This window comes from Mesoplodon mirus (assembly GCF_964341445.2).
Source record: "Mesoplodon mirus genome assembly, chromosome: 6".
Taxonomy (NCBI): domain Eukaryota; kingdom Metazoa; phylum Chordata; class Mammalia; order Artiodactyla; family Ziphiidae; genus Mesoplodon; species Mesoplodon mirus.
In genome coordinates this window covers 33,423,790-33,449,653 of record NC_138982.1, presented here as the reverse complement: position 1 = coordinate 33,449,653, position 25,864 = coordinate 33,423,790, and the positions used below count along the sequence as shown (strand labels likewise).

General features: G+C 47.8%; 1 protein-coding gene across 3 annotated transcripts in view; it reads left to right on the top strand.

Annotated features, from left to right (window-relative positions):
• The window catches only part of HEG1 (heart development protein with EGF like domains 1), an 81,351-nt gene that overhangs the window by 36,626 nt on the left and 18,861 nt on the right, over positions 1-25,864 (top strand). For all 3 annotated transcript variants that reach the window (XM_082626125.1, XM_082626126.1, XM_082626124.1), the window contains 10 exons: positions 1,863-2,147; positions 2,783-4,141; positions 6,194-6,310; positions 6,940-7,059; positions 11,566-11,669; positions 14,407-14,465; positions 14,713-14,873; positions 18,792-18,926; positions 24,230-24,272; positions 24,405-24,442. In XM_082626125.1, the coding sequence (XP_082482251.1) occupies positions 1,863-2,147; positions 2,783-4,141; positions 6,194-6,310; positions 6,940-7,059; positions 11,566-11,669; positions 14,407-14,465; positions 14,713-14,873; positions 18,792-18,926; positions 24,230-24,272; positions 24,405-24,442 (2,421 nt within the window). The remainder of the gene's footprint in view (positions 1-1,862; positions 2,148-2,782; positions 4,142-6,193; positions 6,311-6,939; positions 7,060-11,565; positions 11,670-14,406; positions 14,466-14,712; positions 14,874-18,791; positions 18,927-24,229; positions 24,273-24,404; positions 24,443-25,864) is intronic.

Below are 25,864 nucleotides of genomic sequence, written 5' to 3'. Positions count from 1 at the left end.
GACTGGGTCCTGGCTTTCTCAGTGCTGCCCCAGGTCACTGTGTGTCCCTGTCCCCATTCCTGTCTGTCAGTTAATGCAAACCTATCATGAAGAGAACCTACACTCAGCTTTGTATCCATTTTCCACCAAGGTAGGTCCATGGGGCGTCAAGGGCTAGACTGATCTGGGAATAAGAATAAGAATCAGAAAAGAGCCTGTTTGTCTCATTAGATCCAGATATGTACGCCAAGAAGAATTGGACCTCATTTCCATCATTTCTGAAAAGGATTTATTTGATAATATAATAATCTAAGATTCTTTCAGTTTATAGCATAAAACATATACCCAAGAAAGGAGTAAAAGGATACTTGTTCATGTGTCACCTGTCCCTGTTCCATCCCTACCAAGGAAATAAAACATATACATTAAAAAAAAAAAACAACAAACCAAGCCCACCCCGTAACCTCTGACCACAATGCTATTTCTCACTGATGTGCTAGGGTGAAGAACTACACTATAGAATGACAGACAGTATAGAACAGCAGGCCTTTTTTTTACATCTTTATTGGAGTATAATTGCTTTACAATGGTGTGTTAGTTTCTGCTTTATAACAAAGTGAATCAGTTACACATATACATATGTTCCCATATCTCTTCCCTCTTGCGTCTCGCTCCCTCCCACCCTCCCTATCCCACCCCTCTAGGTGGTCACAAAGCACCGAGCTGATCTCCCTGTGCTATGCGGCTGCTTCTCACTAGCTATCTATTTTACGTTTGGTAGTGTATATATGTCCATGCCACTCTTCTCGCTTTGTCACAGCTTACCCTTCACCCTCCCCATATCCTCAAGTCCATTCTCTAGTAGGTCTGTGTCTTTATTCCTGTCTTACCCCTAGGTTCTTCATAACATTTTCTTTTTCTTAAATTCCATATATATGTGTTAGCATATGGTATTTGTCTTTCTCTTTCTGACTTACTTCACTCTGTATGACAGACTAGGTCTATCCACCTCATTACAAATAACTCAATTTCGTTTCTTTTTATGGCTGAGTAATATTCCATTGTATATATGTGCCACATCTTCTTTATCCATTCATCTGATGATGGACACTTAGGTTGGCTATTGTAAATAGAGCTGCAATGAACATTTTGGTACATGACTCTTTTTGAATTATGGTTTTCTCAGGGTATATGCCTAGTAGTGGGATTGCTGGGTCATATGGTAGTTCTATTTGTAGTTTTTTAAGGAACCTCCATACTGTTCTCCATAGTGGCTGTACCAATTCACATTCCCACCAGCAGTGCAAGAGGGTTCCCTTTTCTCCACACCCTCTCCAGCATTTATTGTTTCTAGATTTTTTGATGATGGCCATTCTGACTGGTGTGAGATGATATCTCATTGTAGTTTTGATTTGCATTTCTCTAATGATTAATGTTGTTGTGTCAGTCATGTATCGCTTGTCCTACCAGGAGGTAAAAGCCTTCCAGGTGATACTGGCCTCCCTCCGAGGCCTTGTCGGGTCTAAAACCCCAGCAGGGTTGTTAGTCTTTTGCCCACTGTTCACCTCTCCCGCCGCCACCACCAATTTCCCTGACATAAACACTATTTATTATGTATCACCGAGCAGAAATACCATATCAATCCTGTTCACTAAGCAATAAACCTTCACATAAATCCAAGCCACCTAAACAGCAACGCTGACCCCTGCACTACTTCCTGAGGTTTCAGTCACTGGTGCCTTTGCAAGAACAGCACACATTTTGGGTTTTCACCTTGTCAGTTTCAAATAAAAACACTGAGAAAGCGTAGGGAAGCGTCTGGCTGACACAGCCCAGCTCTACGCCCGGAGTGACCGGCCCTCCCCTTTTTGGCCCTCTCGCAGCCACCGAAGACAGTCCTGAGCTGGCCGTCAGTTCCGAAGTGGAGGAGGGGGCGCCCGGAGCCCATGCTCACAGCCCGCACACCTGGGCTACTTTCACTGGAATCGGAGAGCGCACGCTGCGATCTCTCACCAATGGCAGCACGACTCCTGGGGATGTGCAGCGCTCGGCGGCGACGCCCAGAGACGCGGAGCGCCCCACGCAGCGGGGGAACGTGACGGCGACCTGGGATGCCCACGCGGTCTCGGGTTCACTGGCAGCCTCGCGAGTGCTGGGAGGTGACGGAGGTGATGGACAGGATCTCTTGCCGCGTTCCCTCGGCTCATGTGTCAGTTTGCTTGTGATCCTAGAGTGATCGAGTTCGCTGTCAACCCAGAAAGTGCCTTACCGGCTCCCTGTGAAGAGGACTTTCCGGGTTCCCCCACCTCCCCAACACTTGCCCCAGGCATTTGCGGTGCTGTCTGGCAGGATGCTTGCAATAAAGAAACCCGGCCATGTTGTGGCTTAGGCCAGTCTCCTGGGAAAGAAATATCTCATTGTACAGAATGGAAAGTTGGGAGGGTTTTCCTTTTTCCATTTAGGCATAACAATTGTTCTATTTGGGGTCTTAAGAGCTTTTCAGATACTAGTTTGCTTTCATCAAAAAAGGCCTGTGGAAGGAATTTGGACCTGTTCCCTATTCTTCAGCCCCTGGCCCCGCTTCTCTTTTATTACCATTTCCCCTGCTGCCGCTGTGCTCCTCACAGGAGGGCAGGTCCTCTCACTGCAGACTCAAACCCTGCCCGCTTCCCCGTACTGTCTCTATCCAGAGAAAGTGTGTCACCCCCCAGGCGTTCATGGGTGGGACACTGAAAGTCTGTCTCATAGTGCAGGTTCACAGATGTCTGTTTAGTTGACCTAACTTTGGTTTTTCCCTTTGCAGTCACTGGAATGAGCTACGATGCAGTGAGTGGCACACACCCTGAACACGGGACGTCCAGTGACTACACAGACCACACCTACGTTTCAGCTCCTTTCACCAAAGGGGAACGGGCACTGCTGTCCATTGCAGACCACAGTTCATCCTTGGACGTAAGGGAGAGTTCCACCTCTTCTGTTAAGATCTCAAGCTCTTTGCAGTCAGACTCTTCTTCCTCTTCTCAGGCTCAGGCAGAGAGAAGCAACGTCTCATCCCACGATGGCGAATACGCTCAGTCTTCCACTGCGGCACTAGTTCTGCGCACGGCCAGCCCTCCATCCCGCACACCCGCCGTTAATATGCTGACCACTCAGGTTCTTCTGGACACTGATGCTGAATCCGTTGGCGATACGTCATTGGCTTCTTCGTCAGGGCCCCCCTTGCCCCAGCCCTCAGTGTCACAGTCCTACCGGTTGTTCTCATCAACTTTGCCATCGACCAGGGCCTCCACTCACCCACTGCAGTCCGCCCCTGATGTGCCCACACCTCTGTCTTCCTCGCCACCACCCTCACTAGTATCCCTGACAGCATCTGCCCCTGTCTCGCCGTCTGTCTCACAGACAATCCTCCCACCTTCATCTTCTACCCTGGTCCTGCCCAAGGCAAGGGACACTCCTGTGACTTCAGCCTGGACGTCGATAATGGCATCATCCGTGGCAATGCTCCCCAGCAGTCAAACAGCAGATCCTAAGAACCAGAGCAGCCCACACCTTGGGAAGCTCGTCACGGAATCAAAGCCACAGAGCCTAGAGACTCTGCCCGTGGAGGCCACGGAAACTGTAACAGTGAGGTCTCCTCTGGGGATCCCTTTGTCCCTGGCCTTAACGGAGTCCTCCACTGAGCAAACCCTTCCAGCCACAAGCACCAGCTTAGCCCAGACGTCTCCAGCTTTGGTAGCTACCACTCTCCAGACCTCTCATCCCCCCGTGCCCAGCCCCCAACCCCCATCAAGCACAGCATCTCTGACGGGTGGTCCTACAACAGTACAGACAGTGGCCGGAAAACAGCTCCCGCCAACCAGTCCTGAAATCCTAGTGGTACGCATCTCAACAGAAGGTGCCGTCACCACAGAAAGGAGCCCAGTGAATAGAGATGCCGCCACCGGATCGATCGCCCTGACCAGTGTGCCCACATCAGCAAAAGAATGGACCACGGGGCTTGCCCCTACAGAAGAGCACAGCCTGGCTTCACATTTCCTCAGAACATCTCCTTCCCCCCAAAGCACACCTGTTTCTACAGCTAAGGTGTTGACATCTACATCGACCACCTTCACTGCTCAGAGCAGCACCCAGTCGTCCACAGCACCGTCATCTCCAGCCTCAGGTAGGACAACACAGTCGCACAAGCACACTGAGGCTGCACGGGGCTCGGGGTGGCTGGTATCCGCCATAGGACAGTGTCTGCTTTGTGATCTCAAACGCTTTCTGTTGGAGCACTTAAATCAGAAAAGAATGTCACGGTGACGGTCTTCTCACCCCTGAGTTTCAGAATTCTTCCTGGAGAAAGAGCAGAGGATGCCGCTGGCCATGTGTGACGTCAGTGGCAGTGCCATTGTAACTTGTAATGCCCCGTAATTGCAAGAGCTTTTCAAGCATGCCTTTAACTCTAGCAAAGCCAGAGTGGGGTAGTGAAGCAGGATTGAAGGGTGGAAAACTGGAGTCAAGAAGCTTTAGGTGGCCTGTCTGAGACACAGGGTGAGCAGGTGCCTGCTCCCAGATCAGAGCCACGAGCTTCTGAGTTAGTCAGCCAGCCCCCCAGTCACTGGGGAAACTTCTCTTGATCCAGGGGAGCCCAGGCTCCTTTGTCTCCCTAAGATTATGATGTCAGTGGATAAATGTGGGTGGAGAGATGTGTTCGGTGAGAGGATGATGAACTAACCTTTCCCATAGTGACTGTATGACATTGCACTGAGGTTATGTATCTTTATATCCATGTTGAAGTTGCTGGGACAAGGGGAATAAAGCCATCCACATGATTCTTTATCACTTAAGGAAAAGTAGAAGGAAGTAGGATGATACCTTCTTTGATGTCAGGGTCAAAATTTGCTGGATATTTAGCTTGTCCAGACTCAGGAAAGGAAAACTGCTGTTGGTGAAGGGGTGAAATGGGGACTGAAGGGAGGAGGGAAGAAGGGAAGGGAGTTAGAAGCCGAGTTCCAACCAGGCAGCCATCATCCAGCTCGTGGCTGGAGGGCCATGGACCCCACGCAGCCCCGCAGAGCCCTGATGCATCGGTGCCCCCACGGGCTCGGTGCCAGTGGTCCGAGCCTTGCTGGGGAATGGAAGCTGGCTCCTTCTTCTGGCAAGTTTGGGATCTCTGCTTCAGGACTCCAGGCTTCATTTCCAGATGCCAAATATATTCCAATACCGGGTAGAGCATAATTCACAAGTGTCCCTTAAAGCCAATTATAGCCATTGCAGTGATAACTGTAGGTGAGTATGAGGAACACTGTTACTGGCTGTTGCTATGTCTTTTGTGACAGAGTCCATGGGTGCAGTGTTTGTACATATAGGTGCTACGCTCATGCAGGTGATTCAAGGTAGATATGAAGTAGCAGTGAGGAGCCGGGACACCATCTTCGGGTTTAGCCCATTTGTCTTCAGGGTTATTCTGGAGTAAGAACTCTTGACTTCTGCCTTCTCTTTCTCATTCTACCACTGACTTTTCTCCTTGGAGATGATTTTTCTCCTTCTGTTATGAGTTTTGGCTTTTCTAACTGTGCGTCAGAAACCTTTATTAGGCAGTTATTGTATAACTGCAGCATGACAAGGCCAGTTATACAGACCCAAACAGAGAGCGTGGCCACTGCACCTGGGAGCTGGGAGTCCAAGAGTTCAGTGGAGCTTGTGCATCGCCAGGGCCTGGATGAATTAGACAGGCTCATGGTCACACCGCGTAAAGAGAGGGTGTCGTAGTGCTTACCTGCAGGCATTGTTCTGAAGGACTGCACGTTATGTGGAGGCCCGGTTACGGTGTGAGACCTTTAGAAAAGAGAAAACTTGGAGCACAGAGGATGGTTGATCAGGCCTCATTGTCTCCTTAACGTGTGTTTTAAATTGGCATTGATTCAAGTCGAATTTGTTAAGTATCCCAAGGCAATGTAATCGTCATTCCCGAGCCGAGGGACTCGTAAGCAGTATTTGGATTGGAACCAGCTCCTGCATGTAGGGATCCAACTGTCTAACACGTGTGTAGTCCCAATACATCTCTTCTGCACCTCTGGGAACCCATTCTATTTCGTAGTGTGGCCGTTCAGGGCAAGTACACAGAAATAAGCAAGAATCAAATATTAGCTGGGAGAACTAAATATTTACCTAGCACTGCCCTTACCTCTCCTGTGTGATTCACTGCTTTATATCTGAAATGTGTTTTCAGTTAACAGCTGTGCCATTAACCCTTGTCTTCATGATGGGAAATGCGTCGTGGACCCCACCAGCCGTGGGTACCAGTGTGTGTGCTCACCTTCCTGGCGAGGAGATGACTGCAACGTGGGTAAGAGGAAGAGTCACCTGCAGTGGTCTACAGTACAGTATCACACTGAGAGAGGCAGTAAACTCCCTCTTCCTCCAGAGTGTAGGGGAGTAAGACTTTACAATGCATACCCTGCTTACCTGAGAATTAGCATGCTTATGTGTTGTCTGCAGAGCAACGTCGGACAATGACATTGACGAGCCTCCACGATCTGGCTCCCTCGTGCGGGCTCCCTACGTCCCTGCCACACTGGGCCACCCACCACTCCCTGAAAACCCCGACACTTTCCTGCCCCTGACCTTCACTGTGCTGCTGCCCCAGCCTAGAATCCCCCTACCCACATCTGCTGATGAAAATGCTTCCAGTCTTAGTCCAGATGTTATTTGAAATAGCCCTTAATTCTCCCTTCCATCAAAATCATTACTTTCTCTTGACTTTCAAATCCTGCCTTATATTTATAGTTAGATGTACTCATGGCTGCCCCCACCCTCAGTAGACTGGTAGCGCCTTGAGAACAAGGGTAGTGTCTACTCGTTTCCAGGCCCCATCACACCCAGTGCCATTTGGCCCTTAGAAGTGCCCCTTGTACTGGATTATGATTGTGCTGCCTGCTGCAGATTCACTGTGACCTTGTGTTCCCTTCTCTGCAGATGTGAATGAATGCCTCTCAAACCCCTGCCCACCCCTGGCCATGTGCAACAATACTCAGGGATCCTTCACCTGCAGATGCCCAGTGGGGTACCAGCTGGAAAAAGGGATATGCAATTTGGGTAAGAGAGTTTATCTATCTTGGAATTTTCTCTGCACCACAATGTATTTTGCAAAATAACATTTATTGTTTTTCTCCCTAATCAAAATCAATATTTGCCCAAGGCATAATTTTAAGGAATATAGAAGGGAGTGGAAGACACTGCCTATTATTCCACCACTCAGAGATGTAGCACCTTATTTGCAGTCTTTTTTAGTGTGTATTATATTTTGATATAGTTGAAGTCATATGGTATTTGTACAAACTTTATACCTTAAACATTTTTCCATGTTATTGAAACTATTATACAAACTTTGTAATGACTGCATAAATATGCCATCATTTCTGCATAACACTATTTGCTTAACCATTCCACCCTATGGTTAGGGGGAAAAAAAAATCAAAAGAATATTCTAACCAAAGAGTTAAAAAAAAAAATTAGGGAGAGAAAAGAGAATAAAACGCTAATTATCCTACCACATTCACACATTCTTTCATTTTTAAAAACAATCTTCATGGGCTTCCCTGGTGGCGCAGTGGTTAAGAATCCACCTGCCAGTGCAGGGGACAGGGGTTCGAGCCCTGGGCCAGGAAGATCCCACAGGCCACGGAGCAACTAAGCCTGTGTGCCACAACTACTTAGCCTGCGCTCTATAGCCCACAAGCCACAACTACTGAAGCCCGCTTGCCTAGAGCCCGTGCTCTGCAACAAGAGAAGCCACCGCAATGAGAAGCCAGCGCACGGCAACGAACACCCAACTCAGCCAAAAATAAATAAATAAATTAATTAATTAATAAAAAAAAAAAGATCTTCATGTTCTTGTCCACAGACAAGATATAGTTTTGACAAAGCTATTGCCATAATTGTATCATACAATTTGTCACATTTTGATCCCAAATTTAATATTTTATGAAGCTGGTTCATTTTAGATATAATCTCCATTTTACAGGTTAAAAAGCAAACACCCCAAATGAAAACTAAGGCCCTGACAAAGTACTAAGTGGCCCAGCTTGTACAACCGCTTGATGGGACACCAGGTTTGCAGCCCACAGTCCCTCCATCACGCAGTGCTGTGTTGGTTCTGGGAGCTTTCTTGCACACAGGCTGTGTAATCTGTGTTAGAGTGCCGAGGTCAATGAAGAGCTTGAAGAAATTACAAGTGAGGAAGATAGAGTTATCTAAGCTGGATAGGGAGCTGGTGGGTACAGTGACTCAACTTGGAATCATCTTATATTGTCCAGTGTCATACTCAACACAGAGAAAGTGCTCAGTAAATGTGTTTTTGAGAGAGCAAATGTCTGTGTCCTTTGAAAGTGTTCTTTGCATGACTTGCATTGCCCATAGGCTGAGGGGAATAATCAGAGTTTTTAAGAAGGTGGTGTCAAATGACAAAACTAAAACCATTTGGTAATGAGTTTGATATCCTTTACTCAAGGGAAAGCAGACCATGGACTGGGGAAGTACAGGGTCTCTCTCACAAGCAGTGGAAGGAAGACTCTTTCTGAGCCACTTTGGGCAAGAGTGAGTTTTATAGCGCGTAGAAGCAGCAACGCGGACACAGGGCATGGTTAGCTGGGCTTGCATATCTGACCTTATTTAGAAAGATCAAGGAACAAGGAAATAAGTATAGAGCCCAGAGTTGGCTTCGCTGTTGGGGACTGGCTGACTGATATGCTGCATTACTGGTCAAGGGGAGCGTTTACAGGAACTCTATAAAGTTTGACTTGCTGACGTGGCACCCCAGGCAGGTGCAGCTCCATCTTGGGGCTAGAAATGTATTTCAGTAGTTGGTACCCTACTAAAATAATGGTAGAATTTAGAAAATTGTTTAAAATACAAGGATCAAGTCAAAGCGTTATTTTTAAGGAAGAAAAATCTGGGCATATAGACATCAGTCAAAGTCGAGACGTCCTCGTATTCTAATAGATTATTTGCAGTTGGGTCACCTATTCCATTTAGCTACACCCTGTAAGAATTCAGCAAGGAGTTTTCAGTTTAAGAATGGAGATGATGGAAATGATTTTATTTTGAAACAGTATGGAAAGGACACTTGCCAGGGACTCAAATGCCAGGCTTCCAGCTCCATGTCCAGCACCTACGGCACACTGACCCCTGAGCATCACTTCCCTCATCTGCAGAATCAGTTTACCACCCGCTCTGCTTCCCACTCAGGGTTCTTATGAAGATCAAATAAATAATATATTTGAGCAAGCTTGGAAAATGGTAGGGGTCTCCAGATGGGAGGTATCTTTTGACATTAGTCTTCTAATCTCTTGGACCAGAGCTGAAAGCAATGAAAATGATAAACTACTTTGAATATAAAGCAATAATTTTGGATCTTTAAAAAATCATTTAGATAACCTGTGTAAATCAACAGTTAAAAATTGCCCTAGGGCTTCCCTGGTGGCGCAGTGGTTGAGAGTCCGCCTGCCGACACAGGGGACACGGGTTCGTGCCCCGGTCCGGGAAGATCCCACATGCCGCGGAGCGGCTGGGCCCGTGAGCCATGGCCGCTGAGCCTGCGCATCCGGAGCCTGTGCTCCGCAACGGGAGAGGCCACAGCAGTAAGAGGCCCGCGTACCGCGGGGGAGAAAAAAAAAATTGCCCTAAAGCCAGATGATGTAACTGCAGTGTGAAGATGGGAATGTGTCTGGGAGAGGGCAGGGCTGGGGGGACACTGCGGTGCCTTATTCGTATTCACACAGATGCAGAGGCCACATTTACTGTCCTGGTTCAGAAGAGATCTGTATACCTGATGGTTACCATACTTATGTTTCTGCACAGGGTCTGGGCACAGACCTAGACCTGTGAGATGGGAGGACGAAGGGGTAGGGTGACTGTTCTGGAAGCCTGTATGTGGAGGGTCCCACAGGCACCATGCATCAGGAGGAGAGCCACTTATTGTGTTAACAATCATCTTTCCCTTTTCAAGTCATTTAGCTTCATTGTTCATACACATCCGAGGAATATGCAAATTAGAGCATGCTGAAGCTCTCTCATTTGGCCAGGAATGTTTTCAAAGAGCTCTCTGCTTCTCAGAAAGAGTCCTAAGCAGCTGGCTTCACTGAACTGTAGAACAAGCAAAAAAGATGTTAAATAAGGATTAAGGGCTTTAGACAGTAAGTATAAGATGTTAAATGTTTTCCCTGGCTCATTTGTGGGCCTTTTTCTTAATTCAGCAGGCAAGCTTTCTATGAAAGAGCAGCTTCATGTGTTTCTGTGTTTGGATTTATTTATATTTTTTTCTTGTCCAGAGGGAAAGATAAGAATTTAATCTAAAGGAAGATAAGAGCCAGATATAAAGCAGGCTGTCCTAATTTATTTTTATTTTTTATTTTTTTATTTTTGTGGTACACGGGCCTCTCACTGTTGTGGCCTCTCCCATTGCGGAGCGCAGGCTCCGGACACGCAGGCTCAGCGGCCATGGCTTACGGGCCCAGCCGCTCCGCGGCATGTGGGATCTTCCCGGACCGGGGCACGAACCGGTGTCCCCTACATCGGCAGGCGGACTCTCAACCACTGCGCCACCAGGGAAGCCCTGTCCTAATTTTTGATTGCCTGCCCATTTGTAAGTTCTATCACCCTCGGGCCCAATCAGCACAAATTGATGTTAACTAGAATTTTATTTTATGAGTGAAATGGGCCTTGAAAATGGGGCTATTTTCTTTCATGTCTGAACCCAACAGTATCTTGAATATGGGTTGTTTTCATTATATGGCTTGTAGTCATGGAGTCTGGCAGCCCCCTGAGTGGAGTCCTGCTACAGATGTTTGACACCTTTCTCTGTAGCCACTCGGTTGTCCTTAGACTATGAGATTCCTCAGGGGGCTGGAGGTTTAGGGGGAAAGAAGAACTTGGAAGATGGACACACATGACGTTAAATGTTAATTTTGGCCCTTGGGAGCTGGATGATCTTGGGAAGTAACCTGGCTTCTGGAAGCCTCTTTTATCAATGATAGAACAGGCATTTCCTCTGATCAAGAGGAATGGGGAATGGATGGAGGTGACTCTCATGAGAAGAGGAAACTAGAGCACGCCCTTGAGGTGGAGGGCTGACTAACTTGGTAAAAGACCTAGAGAGAAAGAGCTTTCCTCCATCCGAAGCTTTATAGGGGCCCACGAGCGTTTGTCTTTCCAACCCCACGTCTCCCCCTGCCTTCCTGGAAGTGTATTCTTTAGACCAGCTCATCTCTCTTCTCTGTTACAGCTTCACTGAGCATCTAAGATGTGGGAGGCCACTGGAGAGATGAGGAAAGCTCATTCAGAGCCCTCACACATATGCAAAAGGCTCTTTGGAGCCTCTCACCCAAAGGTCTGCTCAAACTGAGTCTTCAGCTCAGCTCAGTAGGTGCTCCCATTGCTAGAGGAGCCCCGAAGAGGGAGGAGTGGTCTCTACCCTCCAGGAGAAAAAATGCACAGAGAGCATCCTGGGAGGTGGAACAAAGTTGGGTGCCTTGAGATTTACAGAGACTCAGCCATGCGTAGGTGAACCTTGTGAGGTCTAACAGGTTATGTTTTCATTTTCAGTTAGAACCTTCGTGACAGAGTTTAAATTGAAGAAAATATTTCTTAATACCACCGTGGAAAAACATTCAGACCTCCGTGAAGTTGAAAATGAGATCACCAAAACGGTAGGTTTCCCGAAAAGCATCTTCCTGCTAGTCCTTTGTTTTCTAGAACAGATTTTATTCAGAATCGGGAACATCCTGGGGATCAGCTGTATCTCCTGGGCTGTTCATGTCTACTATATTTGGAAGGTGAACTTTAGGGTAAAATTCAAGGCCTCTTGGAAATAGAAGGGAGGTGTTGAGAACCAGTGATGCCTGTAGAAGCATTTCTTCTAATGTGTCTTCCCATGCAGGCTTTTTCGGTGCCTTGGCATTTCTTTTCCATGTTCAGACTCATAGTTACAGACATTTTGGTGACATGCACCGATAAGAGCTGTTGGTGAAGCGGAAAGACCCAGAAAATCCTACTGTCCCATCTGCTGTTGACATGCTGTGTGATTTTCCTGTCTGTGTTTTGGAACCTGGAGAGAATGATGCTTTTCTCTCAAGGGAATGCCAAAGGTGGAACAGTTAATCCTATTATCCGGGGTTGAGAATTCACTGAGTAGATTATCTAGGGGCCTTTGATTCTTTTTCTTTCCCTCCTTGCCTGCTTTTTGTCAGGAAAAAGACAAGAAGGAAAAAAAGAAAAATGGAGAGGAAAGAAGAAGAGATAGAAATGAAGCTCAGATAGTAAATTTTGCCTCTCAGCTGCGACCGTAGTCTAAGATTTGGTGCTCAGAAAATTGAAATTTGCCATTAAAATAAGTTTTAGAGATTGATTTCTGATTTTAATTTTACTTGTTCTTTATGGGTAAGAGTATATTAGCCAAAACCTATAGGATTTTATGGGACCATGGGTTTTATTTGTGTAAAATGTACATTCCAATTCCATTTCTGTATCTATTGAGCATCTACTCTGTGACAGGCACTTTACCAGATGCGTCACTCCTATAAGAGGTATTGCCAACACTTTTACAGAGGGAAAACTGGCAGGCTCTGGAAGTTAGTGACATTGCCTGAGCTTACACAGAGCAGGTGCAAAGTTAGAGACCACTCTCACTTCTGACACCAATTGTGAGTTTGGGGGTCCCCAAGAAACCCTCAGTTTTGATAATGCACTAGAAGGACTCACAGATCTCACTGAAAGCTGTTATACTTGTGGTTACGGTTTATTACAGTGAAAAGATCCAGGTTACAGTCAGCTAAGGGAAGAGATGCATGGGGCAGAGTCCAGGAGGGATTCGAATTCAGTGCTTCCAGTCGTCGTCTCCCCATGGGGTCATGGACAGGGTTAACTCCTCTCAGCAATGATGTGTACAATATTCATAGAGTATCACCAACCAGGGAGACTCACCCAAGCCTTGGTGTCTAGAGCCAAAACACAGATAGTCAACTGCACATATGGCTGACCTCAGTCTCCAGCCCCTCTGGAGAGGTAACCCTTTGGGTTACCCTTTGTAACCCCAAACCCCACCATAAATCACACTCTTAGATTATCTGGAGCAGCCCAGGGTCTCCAGGTAAACAAAGGCAGGACATTCCAAAGGCTTAGAAATTACCTCCCAGGAGTCAAGGGCCAGACCTCTCTTTGTGTAACGTCAAATTCTTTACTATATGACAGGGTTTTACGTCTACTAACCCTATACCTGGTGTGCTTGGCACTGCACCGCAGCTGCCTCTTAGTTCGGTTGTAGGTCAATATTTCCTTCGAAGGTAGTACAGGGCCTGAGAAACTCGTGCAGAGGTACAGTCCTTCCCATTACACGGTGCTCAGTGACTTATCTGATTTGCTAATTTTTACCCAGTATCAACATATAATTTATTAGTGATGTGACATCCCCACCCCCAAGATATAGTGAAGATTCGGCTATGACTAGAGAAGATTTAGGCTATGACTCAAGTAGTCTTTCCCAAGGTGCCATTCTGTTCTGAAATGTGCTATTTCTGTTTTTTCCTGGGAAAAAAAGTTTAAGTAATAATAATAATAAATCATTGCCTTGTGAATATAAAGCAATGTCATACAAAGCCAAAAAAGGGTTTGATAGCATCCCGTGTTTGAATCCATCTTGTGAAGGGTGAGATGTGTCTGACACACAGGCTTTGAAGACAGGTGGGTTGCATTGGTCAAGGTATTGAGACCCTCTGCTGCATAAAAGGAATCCCCAGCCCCTACTGTGCGGGGGGGGGGGGGAGTGGAGAAGCAGGCATGGTACTTCACATGCCCCACAGGGATTTTCTGCTCTTTCTGAGAGCACAAGGCAAACACAGGGAGAGTCGCTCTTAATTTGCTCTCAACAAAAGGGCTCTTGACCCATGTAATGTAATTTCCTATGGAGAACCTTATTGAAGAGGACCTATCTGTGAGTTAGGTCAATTCATTGTAGATTATGAGGGGGGGTCTGTGTCAGGCCTGCCAGACCTGGGGTAGCTGAAAGGAACCCAGCCTTTTCAGTGAGACTTGTTCACTATGCAAAGTCCAAATAAACAGTTGCCTCTGAGGTTTTTGAAACCCTGGGTCTTAGAAGAGATCTGCTCCTTTGAAGATGTTTTGCATCCAAGGGTGCTGTTCTGAACATCATTTCCTGCCAAGATTTTCCCCACTGATTTACTATCTGCCTCTCTCCCTTTGTACTCATGGAACAACAGAATAAGAGCAGAAAGGCATTTAAGAAAGGAACAAAAAAGACACCAGTCCTGCGTAAGGCCGCCTGCTGACAACCTGATGGCTGGAAAACGCCTATTTGATCCTGAAAATTCGTTCTAGGTTTAAGGCTTTTGTCTGACTCACAGTTAACGATAAACCTGTTCTTCCTTTCAGTTAAATGTGTGTTTTTCAACATTACCTGGTTATACCCGATCCACAGCCCATGCTTCTAGGTAAGTAACAGGATTATATTAGTTTGTGAACCAGTCTATAGAAAGGGGAGGATGTTCTAACATGGGTCATGGCAACAAAACTGGGCCTTGTTTTGATTGGGCCATAGGGTAATCCAGGGCCAAGGTCACTGGAACTTCATACTCTCCCAGGCCCTCACTGGAGAATGGGGAGGACACTCAATTTCCAAAAGCCCTGCGGCCCACATGTCATTTTAGGACAATTAAAACCTACATATTTTGCCTGTAGGGAGCCCAGTGCGGTGGTGATGTCACTGCAAACCACCTTTTCCCTGGCCTCCAACGTGACGCTGTTCGACCTGGCCGATGGGATGCAGAAATGTGTCAACTCCTGCAGGGCCTCTGCTGAGGTCTGCCAGCTCTTGGGGTCTCAGAGGCGGATCTTTAGAGGTAAGAGGCCCTCTGGTAGGACCCCACCCATTCAGTTAGGCACAGACCAAGGGTAGAAGTGTAAGGCATTCAGGGCTCAGGTCCAAGAAACTTGTCACAGAACCAGCCTGTCTTTGAAGTGGGCGTTAAGCACAAGGCCTTTGTGTGTGTGCATCTTTGTGTACACACGCACAGACACACACACATACACACACACACACACACACAGAGTCCTGTACATACAGCCTTGAAGGTCCCCAGTCCTTGGCATACTGTTTCTATTTCTTCTATCCAGCGTTAGTATTGGAAGGGATGTAGGAGCGATGTAATGGAGCAAAAACCACTCTTTCCCTTGAAAGGTTCCTCCTCTCTCTGGGGAGATAGAAACTCACACACAGAATGTACATGCTTGTCAATGACTCCAGACCTTCATCTTGACATACCATTAGGTTAAAAAAAAAGCATGTACAGAATCACCCCTCTTTCTGTATATTTGTTTGCAAATTCTAAGTGCACAGAAACAAGACTAGATTAGAGGCCAAACTGCTCACCGTCCATGATTTCTCTTTTCTTGTTCTTTATCTGTTTTTGTTGAAAGCTTCTACAGTGCATCTGATGTGAAGCAGCTGAAGAAAGGGATTAGAAACAAGTTTGGAAGGCAAATTCAGGTCTTGGAGGGGAGGTTTCGCCTCTGGGATGGGAAAACTCTGCTGGAATCAAAAGTGCTTCCTCATGCAGGGGGGCTTACCCCTGCTGTGTCTCATAAGTGGTCAGAGCTGGCTCTGGTTGGCTCATTTTACTACACATAGGACTGGTGAGGGATGCAGAGTCAGAGGGAACCTCCCCATCTGGTGCCCAGATGCTAGACTAAGTTGTAGGTAGCAGGTTTGGTGCTCTGGCCTGCTGGAGATCCAGGACGTTCCCGATGAGCCAGAGCTTTGTAAGAGCAGGTCTGGAGAGCCCTCCTTGTGGACTGTGCATTACAGAGCTGGCAGTTAACCTTTTGCTCAGGGATAAATGCTAGAGCTTTGCCCATTTAAGGGCTATTCACTTGAAAAAAAAAAAAAAGAGCTAAGCATTCTGGAGTTGAAGTTGCTATCATTCAGCTTCATTGGGGAATTGGTTAAAAAGTTCCTGCCCCATCACACTGTACTCTGCTTTGATTTTAGTTTCTTTCTCTTGCCAGGGATTTAAAGGTTCCAATTTTTCCTCCCCAGAAAGTAGGAAGGGGACCTTGCAGTTCACTAAACACATGTGGAATACATGCTACGTGGTCAGCATTATATTAGGTTACTTTTTTGTCCTTAGTAAACGTATTTCATGTTTTGCAAATCAAGCGGCAAGATATTCGGATTGTAAGGGCCATGCCCGTGGCAGCCCTGCCCACTCTCTGACCCCCATTCTTCCAACTGCTCAGATGTAGCTTACGGGAAAGCTCCTGTCTTCCTTGCCAAGGTCCCTTTTTTTTTTTGAAGACTTTTTTCTAGAGCAGTGTTAGGTTCACAGCAAAATCAAGAGGCAGGTACAGAGATTTCCCACAGACCTCCTGCCTCCACATGTACTGGTGCCCATTCTTTTTTTTTTTCTGTGGTACGTGGGCCTCTCACTGCTGTGGCCTCTCCCATTGCGGAGCACAGGCTCCGGACGTGCAGGCTCAGCGGCCATGGCTCACGGGCCCAGCCGCTTCGCGGCATGTGGTATCTTCCCGGACCGGGGCACGAACCCGTGTCCCCTGCATGGGCAGGCGGACTCTTAACCACTGCGCCACCAAGGAAGCCCTGGTGCCCATTCTTTGCCTCTGCTTTCCAAGCCCCTGAGAACAAAGACGGCCATGCATCTTGGCTGAAAACAGCCTCACCTCTCTGTTTTCCCTCCCAGGGCTTCTCCAGGTTTTGCCAGCACACTGCTTGGTCTCTCACTCACCTCTCTGAGTGCTAGAGAGGCGGGCTGGACAAGGGGGAGCTGTCAGCTTCTGACATCTGGGTGTTGCCAACACGTGGGAAGCACCGGGCCACTCTGGCCGCTGCCCTTGCAAGGGCAGGTTCTTCCCCTTCAATTCACAAAACATCGACTTCCTCGCCTTTCAAAGAACTGTAGCTCTCATCTCTCCAGAGGTTTAGAGTCCTTGGAAATCCCCCAGGGAGCGTCGCAGCCTTAGATTCACATAAATTCTCATTGTCTGTTTGGCGGATGTTATGCCCAGGAAGGGGCATGGGAATTGTAGATGCAGAAAAATCACATCGCCAGGCTTAAAACGAAAACGGCATTATACGTGGTTCCATTTGATGGACTGATGACAGAATGTTCTTTAAGAATTTTGGGGATAGCAACCCCTCCATCGCAAAGGCGGGGCCAGCTTTCCCTGCCTTCAAGTGAATCTACTTCTGTGCGGGGAAGAGTTGCTTCAGCAGGGCGAGCAGTATTTGCCAGCAGGCAGGATTCATGGGCAGGGTGGAGGGAAAACGTGACGTTGGCTTCCCGAAAATATCTAATCAGGCCAGGCAACTCAGGCTGGCTGCTGCACCAACTAGTACCAGCCTGGACGGCCTTCTGTGCTGGAGATATTTCTTTATATTAAGGCTTTAGATGAGAGATTGTGGCCGTTTAGTGCCCCTCTGTGCCAGCTTCACTGTGTTGGCCTGGTGAGATTTTCCATTTTTCTCCCTTAAATACAAACCTTTCACAATAAACAAAGGAAATTGTATCACACACACCAATAGGTTCTGATTTAGCATGCCAGCTTCCACTTGATAAAGGCAGGAAATTCAGCTCTGAGAGCTGAAGTTGTGTCCTAAACTAACCTCCTGTGACCAAGCCACCCACTGGCCCCGAGCTCTCGAGACTCAGACAAGGAGGCAGATGCCGGGGTCCCTGTCACCAGAACCTGCCTGGGGTGGGGTGGGGGTATAGCTGTGCTGTGTTAAGAGCTGGCACCTGGTTTCTGAATCGGTTGGTGTTTTCCTTAAGGTGGGAGAAGGGAGCCCACACCTCACTGCCCAGTGTACAAGTGGCCCTTCCTCGGCTCTCTCCTCAGGCCCGCCAAAAACAGCGGCGTAGGTCAGTCTCACCCTGTACATAGGGTAAAGAAGTTACTGTCCACTATCCAAGTGATTTCATATTTTTGTTCTGTTGTCTGTATACCCCAATTACATATGTTTTTTTGTTAGACCTACCTTATATGGCAAAAAGCACCCTTGTGCCCACTGTATACAACCTCAGAGAGGGCGTGCTGTATACAACCCGAGAGAGGGTTCACTGTTTACAACTTCAGACAGGGCCACATGCCCAACAATGAATGCTTTCGGATGATAATGAAAGAGTTCTTTGTCATCCATGAAATGAACATGGCCCACATGGCCAGGTGCTGACGACCCAGAGCCAAGCAAGCCCCAGGCGGGCGTCAGTATAGTGGGCAGGCGGACAGTGACAACACATACAGCCCGGCTTACCTTCCACACCTCTCCTCGGCATCAGTCTGCTAGGCAGCAGGCTACCCGCCACAGCAGGCGCTGCGTCCCTTTAGGCCAGACAGACACAGAGCCGGGACACACCTCAGCCGAGACAGGCCTTCTTCCTAAGAGAGCGGGTCACGCTTTCTGGGTTTGTGCCGAGTCTCCCCTGCAGCGCTAGAGCGGGAAGGTGCAGCGGATCCCACCCGTCGAGGGCTGTGTTTGCAGGGGACGCTGGAGCTGGCGACGGCACCCCGTGTCTTCTGGGTTTGTTTCCTGCCCCGTCAACTTTTACTAACAGACCCGGGGGCCGACTCGGGGGAGGAGCGGCAGAAGGCAGTGCAGAAGTGCCCTCTGAGAGGAGCGGTGCACCACGCAGGCTCTTTTGGAAACTGTTCTCCGAGGCTCTTGAAAGAGAAAGTTCACGCATCTTAATGTTGGACGTGGAGGAGGTTTTGTTCTGTTTCACTGTCTTGTTTTTCCATTCTAGCGGGCAGCTTGTGCAAGCGGAAGACTCCAGAATGTGACAAAGAGACCTCCATCTGCACCGATCTGGACGGGGTCGCGCTGTGCCAGTGCAAGTCTGGCTACTTCCAGTTCAACAAGATGGACCACTCCTGCCGAGGTACCGGCCAGTGTGGGGTTCTGTGGCCCAGCGGGCGGGGAAGGTGGTTTTCTCTGCCTGGGGCAGTCTCTCTGCTCTAGGGGTGACTGTTCTAATCTGGGGGTAACCGGTTCTAGTTATTTGGCTCCCAGCAGAGTTGAATACGTTATCTCCCTGGAATAATAGCATTATCTCTGACTGGTGCACACTGGTCTGGCCAACCAGATTCAAAGGAAAAGAAAAGAGAATGGAATGCCTGGGGTGGCCAGGCCTTTTTTTTTTTTTCCTCCTAATTAGAGGAAATTAGAAAAATTACTGTTTTAATTCCCAAAGTTTATTCTATTGTCTGCTAATCTTTTAAATTGAAAATACCAACACGGAAGCAGGGCTGTACCTTTTAGTGGTAGCTGGCAGCCCGGGAGACCTGAGTCAGAGCCCCACTCTGCCTGCCCGTCCTGTATCATCTCGGGCAAGTCACTTTGCTTCGCTGAGCTTGAGTTTCCTCTTCTGTGAAATGGGTGCAGTGATACTTCATTGGATATTCTAAGAATTAAAGAGGGCAGTGGTTATGGAGGTACTTTGTAAGCCATCAGGCTTTGCTCTTGTATTTTACCCAGGTTGTTGTTGAACCAATGAGTTCTGGTTTTCAGGGTTTCAAGGCAGAAACCTAATTCTGCTCATCTCTTAGGTGAGGATTAACTTCATCCAGTTTGAGATGAAGGCTGGTCAGTGAGTGCAGTGCAAGAATACTGCTTTAAAATAAAATGAATTCAAGTCCAGAGCACTGGGTACCCTGACTTACGAAACCCTGCTGCAATTCGTGATCACAGGAAAACGAGCAACATAAAGGCATCATGTAGCCTCAGGCCTCGCATCACATGAGAACGTGTATGGCCCAGTTTTCCTGCTCAGTCAGTGCCTGCTGGTGACAGATGTACTGGGATCTGAGTAAAAATGGCATCCTGGGGAAAGGTGACATGCCACTTATTTCTGTCAGGACTTCCCATTAAAGGAGAGGATAAAAATACATTTCAGGGCAGTGCTCTCATCCTGCGCTTCAGACCCTCTGACTTAGGTGCTTTGAAAGTGCACCTCCTCAGCTCTGCACACAGGCCCTGGGTGGGGTTTGAAGAGGGGGCCCCACTCTGTGGAGCAACAGGCCTGAGTCTGAAGCTCACAGCGTTCCTCAGTGCCCTGTCAGTCTGCCTCTTTGATACAGAGGTGATGCTTCTTAGTTCCCTCTTATCTGGTTTCATGCAAAGTGCTCCTGGCCCGTCTTAGAAACTGGGACACTGAGCCCACCTCATGTGTGAAGGTAACGTCCTTCACGCATGAAGTGGGCTGACGTCCCTGTGTGCTGGAGGCCGTGTGGCTACGTGGGGCAGTCGTTTCTGTACGCAGTGCCTCTGCAATTTCAGGTGGCCTCAAGAGAGCCCTGCCACCTTTGCTTCTGGCTGGCATGAGTCATTTCCCTCTCTTCCCAAGTCAGTAGTTCTATAATTGTGTCACTTGCAGACTAGCACTAGCAATCGCGGAGCTGTCAAAGCTTTACCAGATGCAGTGACGCCGGCACCGGAGACCTTATGTCTGTCAAGTGATGACCGGAGAATCGGCATAAGAAAACCGTGGTTAGCTTTTGGGCTTGTGGCCGAGGCCCTATGCAGCCTGGTTTCTGCAGTATCCTGTTGGTTAGATTTTCACCCATGGCCATCAGAGCTCCATGAATGGATCCTGGAGCTCCTTGGGCCACAGCCCAGCCAGCTGGGTTCTGAGGGGTTACAGTGACATCTTCTGGCCATTGGTGCTGGAGCACGGGGGTAGTTCAAAGAAGTACCCTCTCGGACACCTCAAATCCGGGGTCAGTCCCTGGTGTAAATCGAGGATAAAGGCATGTGGGTGTGTGTTTTCTAAATGTCTGCAATTAACAGTTGTACATTAGCAGCTGCATATTGTTCTTTATTGTATGCACACACACAACTTCTCAGTGTCTCACATAAAATGTCTTTACCAGACTTTCAAAGCATTGTGTAAAATTAAAGTAGGTGTCCTTCCTGTAGATGTCTTAGCTTCCTTCCATCATGCAGATATCCTGATGAATTCCAGCCAGCTGTCTGCAGGTCTCTTTCTCTGACTAGACTGCAGATACCTTGGGTGCCTGTCTCTAGAATATGCTTGCACATTATGGGGTTCCATGAATGTCTGTTGAATGAACAATTGGATGATAGGGCAGCATATATGATAGGACAAGATTGGCAGGTCTTGATCTGGTTTCCTGCAGGGGAACAAAAGAGCCCTGAAGGGACTTCCCTGGTAGCGCAGTGGTTGAGGGTCCGCCTGCCGATGCAGGGGACGCGGGTTTGTGCCCCGGTCCGGGAGGATCCCGCGTGCCACGGAGCGGCTGGGCCCGTGAGCCATGGCCGCTGAGCCTGCATGTCCGGAGCCTGTGCTCCTCAACGGGAGAGGCCACAGCAGTGAGAGACCTGCGTACCACAAAAAAAAAAAAAAAAAAAAAAAAAAGCCCTGAAGACTCCACCATGTACTTCTGTCCTTTTATTTAAAAGTCCAGAAGGCTCAAATTTGCTTGTGTTCCATATCAATAGGGGAAGCCCACTTTGGGTGTATATGCTGGCTGTTGGCACATTCATTTCATCTTCAGTGTTCTGCGGTCAGGGTCCCTCTAGGGCATGGAGATGCGGAGCTGGATCCTAAGGTGCACTGGAGTGCCTTATGACAAGGTTTCCCTCCAAGAGCCCCTAGAGCAGCCCCAGGCCCACGGTAGCGCTCAGTCTTTGATGAATGACTGAATGAGCCCATCTGAAATAAGGAAATATCATTACACCAGGGAGCCAGGCCACTTCTGAAGCTAAGCTCATAGGCAGGACAACAGATGGACCTTACATCTGGCTGGATGACAGCCACAGGGTGGAAAGCTCCCACCCAGCAGATGAGGGTTGGGTGGGTAGATTTGATGTAAAAATATTTCCAGGAAGAAGTGTTCAGAATAGAACAGAGTAGTGTGACATCAGCCTGCCTCAGTGCTGAGACGGGCAGGGAAGAGTCACTGGGATGCCAGCAGTCCCTGTGTAGCTGCCCTGCAGACAGAGCCATGGGTCATCCAGGGGCAGCTTCCCCTGCTCCCACGACCTGGCCATAGCACAAGGACTGCCAGGGCATGGTGCTTTCCACGCCGGAGAGACAGGAGGTCTCAGCTTGTTCCTTGGAGAAGGCCCCAGCTGAGTACGGCCAGCTCAGAGAACTCAAAGGTATCAAAGATTTGGGAGAGGGGTCTCATTTCTCTTCCCTGGAGTGGGATATGATTATACTCTACCTTGTTGCAAAAAAGATTTGAAGTGCCTAATGAAAATTCATTGTAACAAGATGAGATTTAATTTAAAAGGTGAATCAGGTTGAAGGGGAAAGAAAATGACTACTTTGTTGAGGCTAGAAGGAAAATGAATATGCAGAAAGATATACCTTAAGTTCCCGCAGGTTTCCTAAAGATAGGCCACTCACTCAAGTTCTGAGCTTCCTGGACACTGAGGCAGAGAGAAACATGATTTTGAAAGAAGTGGCGACCATCAAATAAAGTACAGTTCTTTAGGCCCATCCCCATTTTTCTAGGCCCCAGGGCCCAAGAGAAGTTTCTCTGGAGCATCCACATCACGAGGTTACTGAGTGGTATTGTGGCAATGTGGTCCATGACAGCCTGTGATAAATACCCGAGGGGCTTGCCTGGGGCTGCTGCGAGTAATAGATTGCCCTTAATAAAGAGAGCGTAGCTCAGGAAAAGTGATTCCAGGGGGCCAAACGGTGCAGTGCAGGCTCACAGCTCTCATGATCTGCTGTGAGAGAATTTAGATGATTTAGAACAGTATTTTCCAAACCATTCCACAAAACTCTAGTGATATATCGATAGTCTATGACAACAAAATAGATACTAGAAACATTTAGTGTCTAACGTTAAAAAATAGAAGGAAGGGGCTTCCCTGGTGGCGCAGTGGTTGAGAGTCCGCCTGCCGATGCAGGGCACGTGGGTTCGTGCCCAGGTCCGGGAAGATCCCACATGCCGCGGAGCGGCTGGGCCCGTGAGCCATGGCTGCTGAGCCTGTGCGTCCTGAGCCTGTGCTCCACAATGGGAGAGGCCACAACAGTGAGAGGCTTGCGTACCGCAAAAAAAAAAAAAAAAAAAAATAGAAGGAAGAAAAAAGTTAAGCACATCTACGTAGTTAATATTATTATGCACTGATCCTTAAAGGAGGATGCAGGAGGTCTGTGAGAGATCTCCCATCCCAGCCTGCAGGGCGTGCAGCCTCTGAGCCACGTGTGCTGCTGGCACTCACATCTCACCATCAGCGTGTGTGCTATCTGTCCAGAGATCGCTGCTCTATGCTATGTGCCTTTTCTTACCTGTGATTCTTGTATGCAGCGCATGACATAGGTTAATCATGAATCAAATTTCTATCATTCCTTGCAGCAGTGAATTTGTCCGAGAGGAGATTTTTTATTGTCTACTTTCATCCACGCATGCATTACAGCTCATGGTGTTCTGTCAGCTTATTGTAATGCTGAAAATGTTCTGTGATCAGATCAATTCAGGAACTGCTGATCCAGGGGAATGGCTGGCCCACAGGCCTTCAGTGAAGCAGTGGTCCATGAGCTGCACTGCCAGAGGGTTCAAAGCTATGGTCTTGGGTGATGTGCCGATTAGGGCTCATCTAGGTATGTCTAGAATCCACTACACAGACCACAGGGTGAGCATTCTCTTATGGAAACTGAGGCACCCACCAGGACCATGGCTCTGAAGGTGTCACAGCTCTCCCTTCCTCATGGAAGAGGGTTGATGGAACCAACAGCTGGTTAAAGGTTTGACTTACGTTAAAGAAGGTGAAGCACTTGTCTTTGTGTTTACGGAAGGATGTTACACAAGGGCCATGGAGAACTTCCACAAATAATTGCATATGTTGGATAGTAATTACAGCTACAAACAGTTAGTGGTTACTATGTGCTAGGTGCTGCGCTAAGTCATTTGCATGCCTTATTTTACTTAATCTCCTCCAAGAAACTATAAAACAGATATTATTATTATGCTCTTTTTTATAGCTGGGAAACTGAGAATCACTAAGAGGTTAAGAATTTTTTGGATAAAATTGAGTTGAGCTGGCAACAGTATTTAGGCCAGGTTTTAGGTAATTCTAAAGCTGTTTGTAGCCTGCTGGATCTAGAATATTGTTGTGGCCTTTAGGGTGGCTGGTTTTATTAACTGTCAGTTTGGAGCAAGGGAAGTCAATATAGACACGTTCCTGGATTTTCCTTTTCTCTTTCAGCCTGTGAAGATGGATATAGGCTTGAAAATGAAACCTGCATGAGGTAGGCTCCGTGTTTATTTATTCTGATGAATTTGTCCCAAACCTTATTTAGAAGTTACTTAGGTAAATTGCCTCAGTTATTTCTTTTGATATTTGAGACTAATTCTTATTCTTTTTCTTTGTTGACTTGCAGTTGCCCATTCGGCCTTGGCGGTCTCAACTGTGGAAACCGTAAGTATGCAGAAGTCCCGAGTTCTGCGTGGGCAGGGCTGGCACGGCTGTTGGCACGCAGGGTGTCTGTCCCCTCCTCTTGTCCTCAGTTCACATCTGCTGTCTTCCCAGCTCCTGTGCCGGGAGGAAAGCAGAGCGCTGTCCAGGGGCTGGAGGTTTGTAGGGGAGATAAACACTTTCCTAAATAGCCTGATTGTGGAGTGTTAATCAGTACATTAGACATGAGGTTTGAGGCAGAGAGGGAGGGACCACACCCAAGGAGAACAGAAGAGCCTCCTGGGTAGTTTCTTGGAGGGGATGGAATTGGAGGTTTGGGAAGACTTTGACTGGCAGGTATGGAGGGAGAAGGAATCCAGGGAGAGGGCACAACCTAAACAAAGGTCTTAGGCAGCTTGGGCCTGTGGTTTTCAGGGACAGTGTGTAAGTGCGTGTGGCTGAGGACAGAAAGAGAGGAAGGCGGAGAATGGGGGATTAGGTTGGCAGAGTATGTGGGGACCAAACTGTTGGGACTTTCGTTGGAGTCTGAGAGTTTAGGTTTTAATCAGTAGCCACTGTGGCACTAGCAAGAGTCTTAGAGCAGGAAAGCAGTTTGATCAAGAAAATCAAGTCGGGCTGCCGTGAGGAGGACAGAGGAGAATGTGGGGCGGTTAGACCAGTATCGTCGGGGCGGGGGTCAGGGCTGGACGCAGACTGGGGGGTCCCCTGCTGCTAGCTGACGTCTGTGCTCCTGGATACAAGAGGGTTGAGTGGCGGTAACTGAGCACGTGGCAAGTTTGACAGTTAATTCACTTCTTTGAGAGAAGCGGTTGGGATTCATTCCAGATCACTTTCACTGAGACCTGTGAAATTAAAGTCACCCTCAAAATTATTGAAAGAAATTCTGGGATATAGGATGTAGCAGGAATAGTAACACTCAGTATTTTAGGACAGCTTTGTCCCTCATTCCATAGAATCTGCCAACAGTCCATATTCTAAGTTTACTAGACCACAAGTAGACATGACCTTATTTAACAAAAGATGCTCCTCTCACCCTATCAGTCAGAAATTCCAAGTGTTTTAAAAGCTCTTATGCCAGAAATGGAGCGGGGTTGAAGACTAGATAGATATTTCTTTTTTTTAATTATTGATTTTATTTATTTGTTTAAATTAATTTATTTATTTGGCTGCGTTGGGTCTTCATTGCTGTGCGCGGGCTTTCTCTAGTTGCGGCGAGCGGGGGCTACTCTTCGTTGCGGCGCGCGGGCTTCTCATCACGGTGGCTTCTCTCGTTGCGGAGCACAGGCTCTAGGAGCGGGCTTCAGTAGTTGTGGCACGTGGGCTCAGTAGTTGTGGCTCACGGGCTCTAGAGCGCAGTAGTTTTGGTGCACGGGCTTAGTTGCTCCGCGGCATGTGGAATCTTCTCGGACCAGGGCTCGAACCCGT